The sequence below is a fragment of the Sphaeramia orbicularis genome, chromosome 5, assembly GCF_902148855.1.
Source record: "Sphaeramia orbicularis chromosome 5, fSphaOr1.1, whole genome shotgun sequence".
Taxonomy (NCBI): domain Eukaryota; kingdom Metazoa; phylum Chordata; class Actinopteri; order Kurtiformes; family Apogonidae; genus Sphaeramia; species Sphaeramia orbicularis.
Genome location: NC_043961.1, coordinates 30,266,229 through 30,287,123, shown reverse-complemented (window position 1 = coordinate 30,287,123; position 20,895 = coordinate 30,266,229). Strand labels below are relative to the sequence as shown.

At 39.2% G+C, this 20,895-nt stretch overlaps 1 protein-coding gene across 2 annotated transcripts in view; it reads left to right on the top strand.

Annotated features, from left to right (window-relative positions):
• The window catches only part of srgap3 (SLIT-ROBO Rho GTPase activating protein 3), a 72,705-nt gene extending 52,356 nt beyond the window's left edge, over positions 1 to 20,349 (top strand). The window contains exons 7-22 of one of the 2 annotated variants that reach the window (XM_030134505.1): positions 2,199 to 2,420; positions 3,759 to 3,860; positions 4,684 to 4,881; positions 5,251 to 5,335; positions 7,363 to 7,390; positions 8,833 to 8,863; positions 9,266 to 9,326; positions 9,936 to 10,013; positions 10,132 to 10,266; positions 10,713 to 10,818; positions 12,584 to 12,811; positions 12,953 to 13,026; positions 14,459 to 14,639; positions 15,065 to 15,214; positions 15,342 to 15,657; positions 16,661 to 20,349. In XM_030134505.1, the coding sequence (XP_029990365.1) occupies positions 2,199 to 2,420; positions 3,759 to 3,860; positions 4,684 to 4,881; positions 5,251 to 5,335; positions 7,363 to 7,390; positions 8,833 to 8,863; positions 9,266 to 9,326; positions 9,936 to 10,013; positions 10,132 to 10,266; positions 10,713 to 10,818; positions 12,584 to 12,811; positions 12,953 to 13,026; positions 14,459 to 14,639; positions 15,065 to 15,214; positions 15,342 to 15,657; positions 16,661 to 17,107 (2,442 nt within the window). In that variant the 3' untranslated portion in view covers positions 17,108 to 20,349. Of the gene's footprint in view, positions 1 to 2,198; positions 2,421 to 3,758; positions 3,861 to 4,683; positions 4,882 to 5,250; positions 5,336 to 7,362; positions 7,391 to 8,263; positions 8,367 to 8,832; positions 8,864 to 9,265; positions 9,327 to 9,935; positions 10,014 to 10,131; positions 10,267 to 10,712; positions 10,819 to 12,583; positions 12,812 to 12,952; positions 13,027 to 14,458; positions 14,640 to 15,064; positions 15,215 to 15,341; positions 15,658 to 16,660 lie in introns of both variants that reach the window. The other variant, XM_030134504.1, reaches the window with a different exon arrangement.
• Positions 20,350 to 20,895: the final 546 nt, after the last annotated feature.

The following is a 20,895-nucleotide window of genomic DNA, read 5'->3' as shown; positions in this document are numbered from 1 at the left end:
TCAGTAAGACTTTACAAGCTGAGTGAACCTTATTCTGTATTTTAGCTGAAATATGGTGGTCCATTGCATTCTAAGTCATATGAGGTCTGATAGGGACAGAGGTGGACCCGGCACACTGAGCCTCTGGTTCATGGCTCTCAGTGCCTTCGCTGAGCAGCTTTGATGGATTCACTGTCTGGAAACTGAAAGGCCTGTGTCATCCCAAATCCTGCTGAGCTGCAGGGAATTGATTTGTGAGCATGACTCAGTTTGGCTGCCACAAGCAGGGCAGAGAAGGACACGGGGTCTTTTGTCATATCAGAATAACTATACACCACATCAAACTGCATGTTAACGCATAAGGAGCAGCTTTGTCACTGACCATCACAGCTCACTTCACAGCTTCACTGTCTTGAATAGGAAGCATGTAGTTATAAGTGACTTCAACATCGAATGCAATTTTCATTGCAGGTAGTAGCACATTGTAGAAAAGAAAAATAATAATAATGGAGTAAATGATGGATTGGATGAATAAATGATTTATTCAACATAGTGAGCTTCCAGTTAATAATGTATGCTACATTAAATTTATGAAAGAATCAAATGTGAAGCTATAAAAGCTCTCAGTATTTGCAACTATGAGTATACTGAACTTCTGTACATCATATACATATCTGAGTCAGAATATGGAAAATAAAAGCTCTTTATAAAGTGAGTTTTCTTTTTAAAGCCTGCTTTGTACATATGAATGTGCTCTCTTTGTTTAAAAAAGGATAATGTGCACCATTTATTCTTAATTCTACTGAGCCACTTTGACTGAGTGGTGCAATGAGAATTGCGCACCAAAATAGAGAGACTACTTCCTCAGTGCTAAAGAGTGTTAAAGAGCGTTTACTTAGTGATTCACAGAGCTGTCACTTGCCTCAAGCTCTCTCTAAACCTTCTCAGTACCATCGTCTGCCTAATTAGGTTAGTTTATACAGCTCTGTGTGATAAGGCTCTGTAATTATCCCTGGTGTCCTACCATTGTAGCGCCTGTAATTCTGTGAACTATGCTGCTATTTTTGAAAGGTAACTTGTAGCAGGACGTAATTTAGAATTTAGAATGTTAGACTAGATGACAAAGGATGTCCACTTTAAGGAAGCACTGTGCACTAAAACACACTTTTAGAGTTGTTAATTAAATGATAACATTCTGCTCTGATTAAGCACATTAGTGTGGGTGTTAATATTCAAAATACCCCACAAATTTATGAAAATATGCATGTCATGAGTTGAAAGTAATTCAAAATACATTTTCCTGTTTGAATTTACCCTGAACATTGAAAGATGCTCTATGATGGTGATGAAGAGTCACCCATTAGGACCTTCATTAAGTCATCAAGTCAACATTCTCTTGTCAGATGCCATCACTCATTCTATAGTGGGAGTTGAAGTATTACTGTCTAGTTCAGTAATTTCATTTTACAGAAATGCTGCTTCTGTTTAGCTTGTTTGGTACTCTGGATTTGTTTATTTCTCTGATCTGAACAAACTTGTGAAAACACCAAATTCCCGTAATAACAAAAATACAAACCAACTGAAGCAGCGATTCTCCAAAGGTAAAACTGTTGTTGTCAAGGGAGTCTGGGGGTCTTTGAGGGGCACTTCAGAGCTTCAGTTCTTTCTTGGTAAAGGCTGACGGCAAGGTAAAAACACTGACGTATTCTCAGCACAGCAAATACTAACTGATACTTTATGTTAGTTATAATATGTTTTACTGCTCCTCCAGTTCACAGTAGTGCAAAAAACCCCAACTGACAACCTCAGATCTTCAGATGGAGCAACAGAGACTTGGACTTAGCCCAAAAATTATTGATCCACAAGGGAAATTACTTGGCCACAATAGCTCAGTTGCATACAAAAACACTCTTGAAAAAACACTAGCAAAAAAAAGAAGAAAGTAAGTGTGAAGGGATAAAAGGAATAAATAATATAAATAGAATACACTAATGAAACAGAAAAAATACAAGATTTGCATATGCACAAATCTGCAGGACTTTACCAAACAGCCTCTGCCTCAACTCATGGCTGATTTGATTACACTTTAAATTAAATACACATAAAATTAAACCTCAAATGTGTACATTAGCTTCCTCTTATCTACTGTATTTTTCTTGAGAGCAGACTGCTGCATGTACAGTTTTTGTGTTTATTCATGAGATCATCTATCTCCACAGTGCTGTGACCTTGGCTACCATGCCAGCTTGGCACGTACCTTCAGGACATACTTATCCGCAGAGTACAACTTGGAGACATCGCGCCATGAGGGACTAGATATCATAGAGAATGCAGTGGACAACCTGGACTCGCGCAGTGACAAGCACAAGATCATGGATATGCATAACCAGGTGTTCTGTCCTCCGATGCGTTTTGAGTACCTGCCACACATGGGAGATGAGGTGAGAGGCTGTAAATGCTGTACTCTTACATAAGATCACTTACCACTAAGGGTGTGTATTGGCAAGAATCTGGGGATACGATACAAATCACAGTACTAGGATCACGATACGATATATCACAATATGTCATGATACTGTTAAAAAGGCAATTTTTTGTTTGTTTATTTTTCTAAATGATTATTTCCTTGAAGAATTGAATTACACCAGAAATATGCACACATATTAAACACATTTTTATTTGATCAGAACAGGATCTAATGATATATCCCAAAATTTTCCTGTGTTAAAGCTTAAATTATGTTTTACAGACATTACAATTTAAGATCCTGCTCAAATGTTCATATTCTGTTAGTTCATAACTAACATCACATTATTTTTATGCAATCCCTACAAAGGAACTATCATTATTTAATAAAAGAGTGTTATATAATAATAAATAAAATATAAACAAAAAAGAAAAACAAAAAAAGCAAAAATGAACCACCACAATATCTGCATTTGAATAAATACCTAAAACTATTGATACAGTGCTTTTTGTTATCGATACAGAAATGTGAAATGAAATATCGCGATATATTGCAGAACCAATATTTTCTTACACCTCTACGTACCACATTATTTTACTTACTTTGTCACTCATAATCTTAATCTGTGTCTTTAGAGGGATTTTTTTGAGGTCTTTTACCGACTAATTTGCGACCTTTATTTTAAAGATGAATGGCCCTCTCTATCCAACAGGCATGATAGACATTGGATTTCATTTGTTGTTAAAGCCCTCACAGGTGTTTAACCATCTTATATTAATTTTTTAGTATCTTTTAATGCAAGTCAATATCCCACTCGCTCAAAGGACTGGCCTACATCGCAGGCTCCTTCAGTGCGTACTGAATTGGGAAAGTCCAGTTTTTCTTACTGTGCACCTGAAACCTGGAACACTCTCCAAAACCGTCTGAAACTTACCACAGCTTAAATCCTTAATCACCTCTTATTTTAGCTTCAGCTGCTCCTGTTTTTAAGTAGATGTCTTTGTTTTTAGTTCATCTTTATCACTTTTACTTTTTGGTATTTCTGATATGGCAATGTATGTTTCAAATATTTTGCGTTTTAAATCCATAATTCCATTTTATTTTACCTCCAGCTGCTCCTGTTTTTAAGTGGAGTTCTCTGTTGTTAATTCGTCTTTGTCACTTTTACTTTTCGGTACTTCTGATATGTCCATTGGATGTTTCAAATGTCTTGTTTTGTCTTGGCTATATTGTAAATGAGGTTGCGTCCTCAATATATCTCTGAGTTTAAATAAAGGTTATGATGATAATTTCTCATTTCACATTTCCTCAGGTTTGCCAGGTGAGTGCCCAGCAGCCTGTCCAAACAGAACTCCTGATGCGCTACCACCAGCTCCAATCTCGTCTAGCTACATTAAAGATTGAAAATGAAGAGGTGAGGTTTGTGACTTCATATTTTTGCGGCTGTCTCACATCACGTCCTCCTCCTCCTCCCCACCAGCCGTAACCTTTGGCACCACCCCCCAAGACAGGGAGTCCTGTCTCATTTCACTCAGAGCCAAGCAGGAGGACCACATCACCATCTGTTCTCAATGCAATTACTCTCCAATGACCCCAGCTCTGCAGGAACTGAGTATATATTTAGGCTGTCAAAGCACCAATATTGTCTTTGCTATGATGTTGTATATAAAATTGTACATTTTGAAAGCGGTTTCTCATTAAGCTGAGCTGATGCAAAGGTGCAAATGGAGGTGCTAATAACACTGGTCTGTTAGAGTTGCTTGTGCCAGTAGCTCTGCCTCATCTCCGTCATCCAGTGTCTTGTGTTCTGGTGGATAATGGACGAGCCATGTCATTAGTGGAAATGAACTGTATCAATCTCGGCCACAAACAAAAAGCCTCCTTCAGTAATTTCACATGCTATTTGTATCTTGGCCAGACACTCTTCATTTTCTGCTCTTAGTCTGATGTATCTCTGACCTCCGGGTACACTTTTATTCAGATGCTGCTTGGTGCCATTTCAGTGCAGCACAAGGTCATTTATTGTTCAGGGGTCAATTTGTCTCTGATATTAATATGCCAGTGTTGTAAATCACTCACTTGTGCCCTTGAAATTTTTATGAGTTGCATCTGTTCAATCAAGGCTTAGGAAAAAAATGGCCTTTATTTTCTTGAAAAGGGAGATATGAGCAAGATAGAGGACAATATGAAGCTTCATTTGTCATTTTATTTGCTTTCTCTATCTCCCATCTGCGCAGGTGAGGAAGACCTTGGATGCCACCATGCAAACACTGCAGGACATGCTGACAGTGGAGGACTTTGATGTGTCGGATGCCTTCCAACATAGCCGCTCCACTGAATCTATTAAATCTGTAGCCTCTGAATCCTATATGAGCAAGATAAATGTAGCCAAGAGGAGAGCGAACCAACAAGAGACTGAAATGTTCTACTTTTCAGTGAGTTCATGTGTGTTTATATCATGTCATCTGTCTGCCAGTCCTAAATGTCAGTGGCTGACTGCCTTCCCTGGTGAACTTTTGCTTTTCACTGCTGAAAAATTAAGCCATCAGTCTATATTTTGTATGCTTGCTCTTGAAATAGAAATTAAATTAAACCTAGGACAGCTTGATTTTATGCTGATTTGAGTGACACTGAATGGTTTGGATCTGGATTAGTGCCGCTCTTTGCTCATTTCATGTTCATCTTTCTCTCTCTCTCTCTCTCTCTCTCTCTCTCTCTCTCTCTCTCTCTCTCTCTCTCTCTCTCTCTCTCTCTCTCTCTCTCTCTCTCTCTCTCTCTCTCTCTCTCTCTCTCTCTCTCTCTAGAAATTCAAGGAGTACCTGAATGGCAGTAACCTCATCATTAAGCTGCAGGCCAAGCATGACTTACTGAAGCAGACATTGGGTGAAGGTAAAGGAGCTTCTCTCTTGATCTTTGCTCGTTGTCTGTGGTGCTATTAAATTGGGTGCTCCTGACCCGGCTCTCGTCCTGTAATTATGACCCACAGAGCTCTGCCACAGCTCTGTTAAATCACTGCCTTCAGGCATGGAGTGGTGTAGGATGTATCTAATAAGCAGCAAGGAAAGATGTATAGCTGGTTATAAGACAGATTTTGTTTAGACCCGTGGAAAGGGAAGAGGAAATGAGAAGTGATATTCAAATGGAAATCCATCACACTAAAAGTAGACCAAACCTGCTTTGAAGTTTTCTACGTATCTCCATTATCTTGTTAGTCTCTATATAGTGAAGCCGCAGGGACAGTTTCCATTTCCAGGTTGGAATAAAAAAAGGCTTCCCTGTGCCCCTCCCCTCCCCAAGGGTCCCCTTGTCACCTCAGCCGTGAACAGTTTACGCCCAATCAATCAGCGGGACCAAGCCCAAGCCCATTTCAGCAGCTGCTCCTGCATCAGGGGTTCACCTAATAGAAAAGACATCAGGCACAGACAGCTGAGGCCTCACAACGTACATATCTGCAGATTTCACACCATGGATATATCCATTTAGGACCTATTTAATATTTAATTTAGTTTTTTGTTCTTTCAGGATCTCAAAGTGTTTTCCTGAATCCTTCTAAGTATGTGGCAAACAACCAACTACCTGCTGTTATGCTCAAAATAGCTAAGCATTTGCCTTATAGCTCATATTAATCTCTGGACAGATCTGTTTGTATGTCCATGGCAAAACAGCTGAGAAAGTATATAAACATGGCATATGGCATCTCCAGGTACCACCCGTGTTTAATTATTCAGGTGATCAATCAGGCCTACGTCGTGCTCATTAGCTCACCGCTTTACATCCAAAAGAGTGTTTGTGTATGCGCATGGTTGTGTGAGCATGACAGAGGGAACATGATGTGACTGGTGAGTGCCACATGGCGCTCACATCTTGCTGCATGTATTAATAAAAACATAATGTCAAGCATTGGCAACAGACGGGTTAGCGCTAGGATGTCTGCCAGCCCTGGTTTTCAAAACAGGAAGCCATGAATTCCCTTCTTTAGTAAATTAGATTTGTACTCATCTGGGTTTATCATTTATAATAGAGAGCTCCAGTAACACTGGGGCATTTTTGATCATGAAATTAGGGGGAAAAAAATTGACATGGACTATTTTGCGTCATGCGTGAGAAAGTCAGTGTAATTTTGAGGTTGGTTGGTCGGAGGTAGACGGGGCTATCACTCAGTGGAATGATCTCTGGGAAATGTGCTGTTGTTTCTTCACATGAATGCTCCAGAGACCTTGTCCCATCTGCCAGAATGATGTGTTGAGAAATGGCCTAGCCTTTGCTCTTTTTGTCCATTGTTAGATAGACTAAAGAAATAACACTGGAATGATGTGCTGCTATTGTGGCATTTTTTTACACTGACTTTGTTTCACTTGACGTTCCAGTCAGTGTCAGAAAAAGATGCACTGGTCTCAGTTCATGAAGTGATTTAATTCACAGACTTGCTGAACAGCTGTATTCTTTACAAAAATGTGTTTTTATCAGCACATAAAGAAGCTCATTACTTTTTAGTCCAAAGCGGCATAGCGGAGTTTGATGGATAGGGCAGATGAAGCGTGTTTAGTGTATGAGACATAACATTTGTGCTTGTTGTTCATAACAAAAGGCTCAGTGAGCCAGCACAGACATTGCTCAGTGTGACCATGGATGCCCCCCTCCCTCCACAACATGCGCAAACTGCAGTCCCCACCCCCTTTCTTTGCTCTGACAGGAGGTCTGTGCCCTGTGGGTCTTCTGGTTCCCCTGAGGTTTCAGTGACGATAGCTCCATAGCTTTGCCCAGTGAATGGCATTAGCACAAGTCCATTCATCTTCCACTCAATAGTTGTGTTGTTTCTCATCAAACCCTTCAGTCAGACTAGCCACTGAAACCCGAATAATATGTACCATAAAGATGCTAACACATCACATCTCCCCTTGTGCTTTTCTCCACAGGGGAAAGGGCTGAGTGTGGAACTACAAGGTGAGATCTTCTTTGACAACTGAGCTGTTTCTGATCCCTGCTGGTCAGCTATGAATAAAAAATATATTCAATTCTAAACTGACTTCAATTCAAGTATATCAAACACTAACATTTGTCACACATTGCATATATATTTTTTATTTCATGGCTTTAAAATACTGTTGTCAAAGCTATTAATCAGTGTAGTGGCAAAAGTAATGTACAGTATGTTATGAAGACATAAAATCATTTAACTCTAAAAATAAATATGAACTGGATATGATATAGCAGTTACAGTTACCACATTAAAAATTCTTTTGTCGAGGATTGTCATAAATTTGAGTTTTAACTGTCAAACTTGCCAAACTTGCCAGCCAAAGTTGTGCTTGCTGGTGTGTGTTTGAGTGAATGTACGTATTCATGCATGATGGAGGTGTCAGTGAAGATAGTTAAAGCACTTTTTTGACTAATTTTATTCATAGAGTAACCTAAATTTATTTTCAGAGGAGAATCGTGTATTTAGGAAAACTCTGTAGTCTGTAATAGATGAGATCTTTTACAAGTTGGTGTAAAACTTTTCTGTGTGATGACATGAAGAATGGTTGGTGTGATTTTGTATTAGCTTTGTTCATTGTTATTAACCTGCAGGTCAGTGTTACATTGAGGATCCAGATGCAGCCCAGCCCATCATTAATAATGAAAGGATTGACATATGCTTTAATGATGAGAGACCTCTAAAATGTTCTGGTCTTTCACATTTTTCTTTTTCCATTATTTTAAAGAGTTTTTTTAACCTTTCCATTTTAAGATGTTTTTTATTCTTCTGAACCAAGTTTGGTTCTTCAGTTTCACAGACTATGGTGCTTTTTGTTCCCTTTGTCCATCATTTCCCAGGCCCCCCACTCTTCCCCCCAAACCACAGAAAATGCGGAAGCCTAGGCCTCGCTCCACGTATAACCATAAGCTGTTTAACGGCAATATGGAGACCTTCATCAAGGTACCCTATGATGGTGGTAAATGACTGAGCGCCCCCTCGCTAGAGCCTATGCTCTCATTCTCTTTCTCACTTTGGCCCTCTGTTTCTCCCTCTTCCAGCTGCCCTTGATCATGATATAACGCCTCTGTTTAACCTCTAATCCTCCTCCTCCCCTCTGTGGTTCTGCTGGTGCAGATAGAGTGGCAGTTGGTTGCCTCTTCATTCCCCCCCAGAGCAATTTACTGTCTCTGGATTTATTTCTAAACCTAGTCACTCTCAGGAGGGATTGAGAGGCAGGAGACAGCAGTGGATCTGCTTTGTCCCACACTGCACCCAAGCCTCATCTTTGTAGCTTTCCCTTCACCAGTCCCTGTGTTTAGCCTTCTCTAACATCCAGAGGGGTCATCCGTCATCTGAGCTCCTCTAACTTTGTGCTTCTCTACCTCTCTTCCTTTGCTTCTCTGTGCTTTGCTGTTCTCTGTCCCAGAGGAAGAAGGAATGCCCGTGCTCGCATTCAGGTACCTCTGTTATTGGAGAATATAGATCAGGGCACATGGAACGCTAAAACCACTCCAGTGATGTACTGACTACTGCTCAGGCTGCTCTTGCATGCTGCTGTTCCCACACCTGTTTATTCTGTAACATGTGCTTAATATAAGCCCTGCTTGCATTTTATCGTGTTGACCAATACTGAGATTTTCTACTGGAATGTTAATAAGCTCCTCACATTCTATTAATATAATGCATTTCACAAGTTTAATACTATACTGTATGTTTAGAACCATTACAAATAATTGTTACCGTGCATAGTAATAATATATATACAGTATTTTACCTATTCCATTGGTTGTAAAAAAAAAAAAAAGAAAAGAAAAGAAAAAAAGGACTCACTCACTTATTTTGTCAAAATGTCATTTCAGGATTCAGGTCAACCAATTCCACTTGTTGCGGAAAGTTGTATTCGATACATCAATCTGTACGGTAAGTCTCCTATTTCTGACTACTGTTTCTTCATGAAAAGAGCACAAAAATAAAGTAAACTCCCTTGAAAACTCATCTGGCCTCATAAGAAGTGACAGCAGCTATTGAAAGAGGCCATCTATTTCCACAAATAGCCGCAGGTACAGAGAGTGACCTGTACTACTCTCCACCTCGGTCTCTGAGGTGCTCAGCTGCCTGCCAGTGATTTGACAAGCTCATAACAATAGATCACACACACAGAGTTTTGAAAGTCCCATTGGTCTTTGTTTAGTCAGTGCAGCCCACCCCCCTAACTTTTTCATAACTCCTCCCTGTCTACCTTCACATCTGTCTTCAGCTCATTGCTGTAGCCTGCAGGCCTTTCCCCTGGATCTGGACCTAATGAAACTCCAGAAAACTGATTAGGAGCCCTCTAACTGAAACCATATGTTGTAGCCTCACTGAGGGGCCCCTCCTGGAAAAATACGCATCTCCCTTTATGACTAGATTACGTTTCCTGCTCTGTGTTATGTGTTTCCAGTAGGCTTTCATGAAGCTGGGACTTGGGTTTAGAGATAATGGTCACTAGAGTAACTCTGAATCTGTTTAAATTAATTGTATTTCTTATAGGTTTGCAGCAGCAGGGGATATTCCGCGTGCCGGGGTCACAGGTGGAGGTTAATGACATTAAAAACTCATTTGAAAGAGGTGAGTTCTAAGGTGGTTCCAAATGACAGAGCACATTATGTTCCTGCTTTTCATGCAATAATTACTAAATCAGAATAAACCCTCTGAAAACTTTTTTGAACATATTGCCTCTAATCAGGGGAAGATCCGCTGATTGATGACCAGAATGAACATGACATTAACTCAGTAGCGGGAGTGCTGAAGCTGTACTTCAGGGGACTGGAGAACCCACTCTTCCCAAAGGAGCGCTTTCTGGATTTTATCTCCACTATTAGTGAGTCATGAACACTAGAGAACACTGTGAAAAGAAACTCACCTTACAGTCATCTTAAAAACTCAGCTTCAGTGGAGAGGAGAAAGGCATGCAGTGCAGCACATGGAAGCAATCTTAACACCAGGACTCTGCCTGATAGTTAACAGAGGCTTTGAAAGAAGAGGAGAGTGTGCACCACATCAGTTTTCAAGTGTGCAAGTTCACCACAGAATCATTTCCCTGTTGTTTCTAATAGTTTGATCACCCAGTTTACATCAGGGTTCTGGTGAAAGGCAGGAGGGAGCATCTGTTAAATTGCCAAAGTTTTTAGGATCTCCGTATACTATATTTTACTAGACTGTGTTATTGTAGGCTCAGTGCCCATTTATATCAAAGGCTCACCAGTATATTTGTCTCCTATTTGTCATAGAATAAACCAGTGTTGATATAACTCTATCTCCTTTCAGAGCTGGAGTCTGGAGCTGAGAGAGCACATCACATTCAGCAGATTATTGTGACTCTTCCACGAACCATCATTATTGTCATGAGATACCTTTTTGCCTTCCTTAATCAGTAAGTTTGTTTGCATTCATGTTACATTTCATGCCACTGGTCCTGGTGTACCAAAGTGTACACAAAGAGATTATTTTTACCTTCAACAGGTTATTTGAAAACATGGCTTACCTTGACCATACCTCAATTCTTTTTAAATTTGGTGGAAAGATGAAGGATGAACCCCTAGAATTTTCTGCTTTTATCCACAAATGGGGAAGAAACTATTTTTTCAGCTTTTCGAATGTTCTGAGAGTGTAGATCTAGTTGCAAATTTGGTGCTTCGGAATAAAATGCTAAAATATATATCAGACAGACTGAATACCTGTAGTCAGATATGAGGACAAGATCCAGAAACTGGAAAAACTCTTGTGCTTTCTCTTGCTGCATCTGTCTGCTATGTTTTAGATGTTATTTATGGCTTCAAAAATGCATGTTTCACTGAAGTAGTATACCTGTCTTTTCCTAATGGATGCAATCAATGCTGCTGTGTCTGAGTCCGCCTGCAGAATGAAATGTTCAACACACCTCAGGTTTTACTCTGCCATTCTTGGTTTCTTTTTGTGCTTTCACTGATCCAGCTGCGGCTTTAATGCTTGACCACAGCTTGTAGATAATATGCAAAGATTGATTATCACTTCCCCTTTTACCAAACCACAGCCCTGTATGGGTACAGGTGACTAAATGAACTGTGTACATAGTGTTTAACCCAGTTACAATAAATCAGTAAGACTGTATTTATGGGATGGAAGAATATGAACAATAATTATTAATTATTAATCCAAGTATAAACAAAACTGATTAATACTGTACTGTGGGAAAGTCTTGTCTGCCAAAATGTTTTAGCTGGGTTGAAATGAGCATACATATTTATTTATCTTTTTCTTTAGATACCACAAGAAAATACAGGCAATCTGTGCATAGCCTTAAGACACACAACAGCACAACATGTGTTGATAGAAACCAGGTATAAAACATCAGAAAATTACAAGAGCGTCTGCCTGCAGGACCTCCACTGTGGAGCCCCTCCCCCTGCAACCTCTGCTGTCAGGTCCCTCCGCTGTCAGGCCTGGAAATTACACAGTTTACGTCAGATGCACGATGCAATTATGTCCTCCTTTGACTAGAAAACAAGGAAGTCTTATGCTTTTAGAGTCCTACTCTTAGCTTCCATATGTTGGGATGGTATTTTGTAGGTTTTACATGTATTTCTGGGATTTTATTTTTTATTTTCTGCGCGTCTCCCAAACTTCTGGGCTTGACAGCAGAGGGACTCCTCAGCGGAGGTCCTATTTTGTAGGTTTTACACGTATTTTCCGGATTTTATTTTGTATTTTCTGCATGTGTTTCCCGAGCTTCCAGGCCTGACAGCGGCGGGGACCTGACAGTGGAGGTTGCAGGGGGAGGGGCTCCACAGTGGAGCTCCTGCAGGCAGACTCCTCTCGAAAATTAATGCAATAAATCTCATATTGTCTGAACAAAAGGGTTAAAGACATCTTAAATACAAATGGAGGTCACACTAAATACTACTTCTTTGGTTTATAGATGCTGTTTTTCCCCTGTATGTACTGCACTGTACATACTTATATCATATATCCAGATTGTATGTTTATAAAGAAACTGAGAAATGCATATGTATGGTCTGTATAACTTTACTAAACCAACAAACCTAATATTGACCTGGGACTTTTGCACAATACTGTACATCCATAAAACTTTTAATGCTATCTGATGCTGTTAAAGCTCTGTTTACATTATCACAATGCTCTCCTGCTGTGTTTCTCAGCCTCTCCCAGTACAGTGATGAGAACATGATGGATCCGTACAATCTGGCTATCTGCTTTGGTCCGACCCTGATGCCCATCCCAGATGGCCAGGACCCTGTAGCATGTCAGGCACATGTGAACGAGGTCATCAAGACCATCATCATTCACAATGAACTCATCTTTCCTAGTCAACGTGAGCTGGACGGTCCAGTCTATGAAAAGTGCATGACTGGGGGGGAGGAGTACTGGTGAGTGAATGACAGTTTATCATCTAATTACATGCTTATTGTTAACAGTAAACATTTTATAAGGCTCCTTTGTCAATATATCAATGACACCTTTTATCCTTTTCATTAACCCTTTATTTGACGTTCTGCTTGTTAATGCAGTGATAGCCCTCACAGTGAACCGGGGACGATTGACGAAGCTGACAATGGAACTGAGCCGCACACCAGTGATGAAGGTCAGTAAAATGAAATAAAGATTAAACTGAATTATATTATCATGCCAAATGCTGGATATATATTTAATAGTAGTTAACAGTAGTTAAATATTTTCTCAGTTCTTTTATTTTTAAGTCAATGTGAATAATGATTCTGAATACTATATCACACAGATTGTTTGATGTTTGAAAAAGGAAAAACATCTTCTTTAAAATGTTTTAGTATTACATGGATCTCACGTGTGAATATGAGTGATATGATTGTAAAGTCTTTGTGGATAGGAAAGCCTCAAGCAAAGACTGACCTTTTTTATTAAGAGCTTTGAATAGAGAAGTGAGAGAGGTTTGTGCTGCAACAGCTTATGATTGCAAAGGCTTATGTGATGTTTGAGGCTGAGGGCAAGCGGAGTAAACAGTGTTGGCATGCTGCACTGCCTCTTTGATCCGTCTTTCTGTTTTTCTGTGTGTGTGTGTGTTTGTGTGTGGTGTGTCTTCTGTCTCCCTCCCTCCCCCTCATCATCCTCCCCTCCCCTGCGCACTCTTTGTTCAGCGTTAGTCAGCAAATCTCCTGGGACTTTCTCCTTTGTGTAGTGTTTCCCCAATTCTCCTCTGAGCTTTGAATGCATAAGTAGGACAGTCGCAAAAGCCAAAACATGGATAATACACATAATAAAATCTCCTTTGCAGTCAATGAATTGACAGGTCTATGCACTGCAGTATGTTGGGTCACATCGGGGTAACCATATCTCAAAGCTTCATCTGTGCTGTTAGCTTTGTTGTTAATGAGCGCCGTCCCTTTCTCTCCTTTCTTGCTCCTATTGTGAGTACAAAGGCTGCCTGCCTGGTGGAGGTTCTGCTCTTTTTATCTTTAATTCTGAAAAAAAAACTCATCGTATTTAAATCTCAAGTACTTATCTCTGTCTGTTTGTGGTTTTAGGTTAGTGTTTGATTTTTTTTATTGTCACTAATAACTGTTCTGACACACCTTTAGTGGGTATTTGTGCCTTTTTTAATGCAAGAGAATTTTGCTCAAGATAAACAGTTAACCTTCACTGACCCCTGCTGGCTGAACTATTGAAGTACACCTACAGTCCAAACAATTACTTTCTCATCGTAGTTTTTTACATCGGATATGGAATTTTCATTACATGTAAACCATTCGTTACTGATTTACAAACATGCTTGTTTCAGTTGTGTGTCCCTACAGTGCAATTTCTCTGGTGCCATTTATGTTATGAAGATAATAACACCAGGTAGTAAAATACAGGAATAATATTAATATAGCGAATTAAAAATATCAGTAAAAAATTAATTGATGTTTTTGTATCGTATTTTTTAAATGAGTCACCTTTGTATTTGTGTTGTTGAAATGACCTACATTATGTTATCATATGTATGCATGTCATGCTTCATTTTTTGAGGTTTTGATTTCTTTGACTATTTATATTTTTAGAGGTTGAACAGATTGAGGCCATCGCTAAGTTTGACTATGTGGGACGCAGTCCAAGGGAGCTGTCCTTCAAAAAGGGAGCTTCTCTGCTTCTGTACCACAGAGCTTCAGAGGACTGGTGGGAGGGACGCCACAACGGTGTGGACGGCCTCATCCCACATCAGTACATTGTAGTACAGGACCTGTGAGTGACATATTTCATATGTAATAATGCACTGTTTAACACCCCTAATTTCTCTTTTTCAGTCTTATTATAATTGAATGAACAATCATCAGTGTTACTAACCATTATAGATATACACAAAATTGCCTAATACTCTGTTGTCCATAAGTTGGAATAATTGTATTTTCAGACACATTTCTCTTTTTGTTCCTATTTACACACATCAGTAATCACCTTTAACCAGGTTCAATGATTACATACTGAATCACAGTTACACTTTTATCTGTTAAGAATAAATCACATTGTCACAGTCTTTTAATGAGAACAGGTAAAAATATTTTATTCAAACTTTATGGGCACTTTATGTGTACATTGAATGATTAGACAAACCTGTAATGTTTGCTCATGATTTATGTTCATCATCATCGTTGTCTGTGTTCTTTCAGGGATGATGCTTTCTCAGATAACCTCAGCCAAAAAGCAGATAGTGAAGCCAGCAGTGGACCATTACTGGATGATAAAGGATCATCCAAAAACGAAGCACCATCACCATGTGAACAAGCACCTGATTATAACTTTGGAGGAGTCATGGGGAGGTACAGCACACACTTAAATGCTATTAAGAATAAGCATCTTCTAAGCCTTCAGTAAATTCTTAAATAGTCTCTGATTTCGCTGAGAATTCCTGTTTGACTGATGGACTAATTCAATCCACCTCTTCAGGGTAAGGTTACGGTCTGACGGAGCCGCAATTCCACGGCGTCGGAGCGGTACAGAGACTCACAGCCCGACCAGGGTGACTGACACTCCTCCCCGAGCTGCAGCCTGTCCCAGCAGCCCACACAAGGTGTCCATCAGTAAGGGCCGTATGGAGAGTCCAGAAAAGAGGCGTCTTGGCACCTTTGGCAGCTCAGGCAGCATCAACTACCCAGAGAGGAAGGCCTACCCCGAGGGTCACCCGCTGAGACCGGTGCCAGGGGCGACACGCCACAGCAGCCTCGGGGACCACAAGTCACTGGAGACAGAGGCTCTGGCTGAGGTAAGAGTTGGACATACCAGATAGAAGCATAAAAGAATGGAACATCAGTGGCAAAAATGAAGAAAAGACCATTTATTATTGTTTACCTACATTTTAATTTCAGATAATTATAGCATAGAAGTAAATTAGGTATGTTTGATTGACCAGCCCCTTGCTGTAGCTGTCAGTCTAAGAACAGCAACTGGGATGTGCAGAAAATGTCAGGGAAAGGCTGCAGCTGGGAGATAGACACACCTGAAAAACACAGTGGCCTGGAGCCGAAAAACACACCAGTGAGCACTGAAGCTTCAGCACCAAATTTTCCTTTTTGGCTAATAGCTGATAAATTGCTTTACTGCTGTGATCTAAATGTCATCTCTCAAACATGCTGTAGAAAGTGAAAGCTTAAATTTAACCAGACTCAAGGTGTTTGATTTGTCATTTTAAGATTATGCACAATGAACACAAAGTTGTAAAAAATACAAGAACTATACAGTGGTTTCAACGTATTTCCTACAAATCATTCAGGTGCCTATAAATAGTATTCACCCACTTGGATGTTTTCCAAGTAGGTGAATACTCCATATAATGGTTTATATAATTTGGCTTTTTTGACAAGAATTACCAAAAAAGTGAAAAATTCCTACAAAGTAATTAAAAACAATACAATGTAAATAACGACAATGCAAAGTAAGTGGACTACTGGAGTCTCTTCTATTATTTCATCAATATTTATATAGTGTTTACAAGTATTTTTGCTCATTTGTAAAGCCTGCATTACTCTTATCTACGTTACAGTTTTTGCTATGAAGTTCAGCAATACAGATGATAAAATCAGTTAATGATTAAACCACAGTCACACACAAAAATAGCATTTATGCTAATATAATTTACAAACAGTGTATAAACTTCAGGAAGGATCTCAAAAACAGCAATATGTGTGTCATTATTGTTAAATTGTGTATTTGTAATTATTACACATTAATTTTTAAAAGCCAAAACTTCATCTTCATCCCTCTACTAGGACATAGAGAAGACTATGACGACTGCTCTCCATGAGCTGCGTGAGCTGGAGCGACAGAACACTGTGAAGCAGGCTCCTGATGTGGTCCTGGACACTCTGGAGCCCATGAAGAATCCAGTGAGTTCCGAGCCCGGCAGTCCACTGCATACCATTATGATCCGGGACCCGGACGCAGCCATGCGCCGCAGCAGCAGCTCCACCTCTGAAATGATGACTACCTTCAAACCTGCTCTTTCTGCCCGACTGGCCGGCGCTCAGCTCCGTCCCCCACCCATGAGGCCGGTGCGCCCTCCTCCTACCCAGCACCGCTCCAGTAGCTCCAGCTCATCTGGGGTTGGCAGCCCTGCCGTTACACCCACAGAGAAGATATTTCCAAGTAACAATACAGCCGCGGGCTCTAATTTGAGTACATCTAATGATGCTGGGGATAAGTCTGGCACTATGTAGCAAAAGTAGAGTGTAATAGGTGAGGAAGCTGAAAAGCTTTCGTAGTGAGAGGAAAGCTTATGGAAAAGGGTGCTGATGTGTGACAAGCAAATGCAGATATTTTTCTCTCTGTTTTCTGCTTGACTTAATACATATATTCAGGAAGCTCGTGAATTGAGTCTACAGTACGTTACCATGGTGATAAAGTGGTGGAAGAAGCTGTAGAAGTGTGATAGCGTAAAGCACGGCGCTCTTTGAAAACTTGACTTAAATACGGTAAATATGTGTAACAATACATGCATTTCAGTTTTACCTCAATTTCAACAGAATCTGTGGCCATGTTCTCGTTTAAGAGATACATTGAATGCAAGTGAAGCAATACTTGTGTGAAATTTGGTTATAATTTCCACCAAACATTCTCCGTCCACCTGTTTCAGTCACTTTTACAGATGTTTATTAACTTCATCTGGACTGGTGCTGACATTCAGGCTAAAATATCATGTCTGTTTGCCATTTAGGTCACCAATATTAAGGCTGTAGATACAATTTTACTTGAAGTCATACTTTCTGATTTTACTATAATACAGTGGATGTTCAGCAACGTAACAACATAGCAACATTTAATATTTCTGCATGCAGGGTTTGGAGAAAATAAGGGAAACACTGAAGACTTGCAGTTGGCTCTCAGTGAACAGTTAGTTAATCATTGTAGACATAAAATACAGAACTGAAATATTTGACAGCTTTGGGATCATAGACTCCCATGCTTTAGTTTGCCATTTGTGGCTAAAGGTACCTGAGGACATTTACTGATAAAAATGAAGCATCCCGGCATGAAGAAGGTCAGTGTGAAAGTCTTTGCAGCATTAATCAGAATGATACAAGTCACAGTTGGAAAGAGGGCAGACTCAATGTGGTTTCCATATTTTTTTCTATGTCCTGTATATGAAATGCTGAAAACTAATGCACCAACCAGTTCTAGGAATCCTGTGGTACACTTGTACATAACATAGAGGTAGTAATTTTTTAAGTGTTAATCCTGTACAGGCCAATACAAAAAAGGCAAACAGTTGATGTGAATGGCACTTGTAAAAAAAAAAACCACAACCATAAAACATTTTTTGTTGCTTTCAATAAACTATAAACATTTTATTTGGCTGTGTAAAATAGGATTCATATCATCTATCTCGTACTGTGTGCTTAAAAGGCGTTTGGTAAATGTACTGTAGAAAACTGATTGCTGGTGAACTGAACATAAAGACTGAATAAATGGTTTCTCAGTTATGTTTTTTTTTTTTATACACATTTACCCATTTTGACAAAGTCTGCAAAACTTGAATTGTTTCCTGTTCAAGATTCGGGCGATTTTATTGCTCAAGTAACATTGAAAGTCCCCTTTGTCATTTCCTCTTTCACTTAAAAAAAAAAAAAAAATAGTAGAAAAAACCTCAGATTTAGATGTTCTTACATCTTATCACAGTGGTTTTCTGCCTTCCTGCCTTTTTCTTATCTTTCTTGATAGATACAGTTATGTTCTGACTGTAGATGATTTGTTTTTTTGCTGAGGGAAAACTAAACAAAGCAGATCTGTGTTTATACATATATCTAATGTAGCTCCTGTCATTCTGACAGCTGTTATCCAGAGACCTTGTAATCAGCATCCCAAAGAGCCTGCTGTGTTCTGCATGTTTTGCGCTGTAATGCCTGACTCATATTGTCCGGCAGTTAAAAAATGGCTGTATGTGGTGCCTTGCCTTGGTAAAACGCACAAATTAATTCAATATTGGACTATTTTTTCCTCGAAGAAGTGGGCCTTAACAACATTTATCAGGATGGGAATGATGAATTGAAGTGCTTGTAGCAAATACTAAAGTAGAACTGAAATAAAATTAACAATGCTTGTTTTAGAAAGACCTCAATTAATAGCATGTAAACCAGGCACTGATTGCACTCACTTTGCACTCATTCTGTTTTTTCTGCAGTGTTATTGACATACATGCTGTAGGTTCAATCTTTCTGCTTATTCTCAAAATCTCTATTTTTTTATTTGTCACCCACAGACAAATAAAAAGCAGGAGAACTATTAGGAAATAGGAGCTTATGCAGACAGAAAAAAGATATAACAGCATCAATACAGTGAACTCACGCCCCCTGGTGGCTTCTGATGGTATTTCTTCTCATGATAACTGAGATAGGCATTATTATCTGGAGCTCATCTCACAATAACTAAAATCATTCTTACATTTCTTTTCTGTCCTGATTCGAGTTTTGCACCTGTTGAAACATATGAAGATAATGCTACAAAAAAAATCAAATATTAAAATAACAAGAAAGTACACAGTTTCAAAAAGTGAAAATATCATCGTCATATTTAACAAGACTTTTCACAGAGATGTGTTTCTTTTTTATTTATAAACACTTGTATAAGTGCAGCAGAACATTTGAGTGCCTTTTGTGCACAACATCAGTTTTTATGGATTTTTATATTTACTTTTTTAACTGTAATATGTTGTCTGTTAGTTGTTATGTTTATTATAAACTGATGTTGCTTTTTTATCTTTACTTTTTATTACTACTCTGTCATCAGATAAGTACAACACACACATATACACACACCATGGAAAACAATGTGTAAAATATCTCTTTCTTGGATAACAGAAGAAGAATCATAAACTGCTTATTTAGGTGATTCCTGAATATCAGGGGTTACAATAACTACTGTATACACAATCTACTGGTGAAATTCAGTAGACTCATCTCAGATTATTTCTTCCTTCCATGTTTATGTTTTGTTTTGCCTTCTTCCCTGTGATCTGCCTGTGCTGTGGTTGAGCCGTTGTCATTTACCCTTGCTCCTTCCCTTTCAAAGTAAAAGTATTGCAGTATTGTTGGTAACAGCAGGATATGGATCCTCTTCTTGCAGAGGGTTTACGGCACTTGCTGTTTTCCCATGTGATGTTTTATGGACATTTTATTCCCTGGAATGTGTTCAGAAATGATTAACACTGTTTGTTTGCTGACGTGAAATGACATGAAGTTAATATTCAAAAAGAAGAACATCACAGTTAGGTGTGCAGACAGAGTGCTTTTTGGAAGAGTGTGAGTTGCTGTCACACTGTTTACCTTCTCTTTAACTGTTTGTCTAGTGTTGCTGTTTGTTGATGAGTGTCTGGTTGGTCAAAACCCTGTGATGTAATGTACACCATACCACTGACTGGATGTTGAAACCTCCCCGTCCAAATAAAACTATTATTGCTCTGTGATCTGGATATTTTGAGTGAATTATTTTTAAGGCTATAGTATGTAAAAGTCTAGGAATCAGACCAGAGATGCTGACACTAATTTGTTGAGCTGTGATTAGATAAAAGGTAATTAGACCTACCTTATGTGAGTCTTTTAGGGAATTACTGTAAGACTATAGGATTTAACCGATACACAAAAAAACCAACAAGAAATTGTTTGAGTGAATTAAGCCAAATTATGCAATTCCCTTTGTGGCCACATGATGGAGAAACTGCAGCAAATTTTAAATGTACATATGAGGAGTGTGTTGTCAGTGCTCCGCTGATTAGTCATTAAGGATTAGGAATGAGGGTTGTAGTGATGGATTCACAAACAACAGGGTTTTGCATAAATTAGGTGATTACATCTCCCTTTGAAATTGACTTTCTAGTCCATTGGCCAGCAGCACATACTGACAGAGGATAAACAAAATTCAATTTGTTCCACCTGAGAGGCCACTGTTCAACAAGATCATGTCAAACAAGCAAGTGTGTTCACACTTTCCATTGCTTTGGAAGTTATACCCC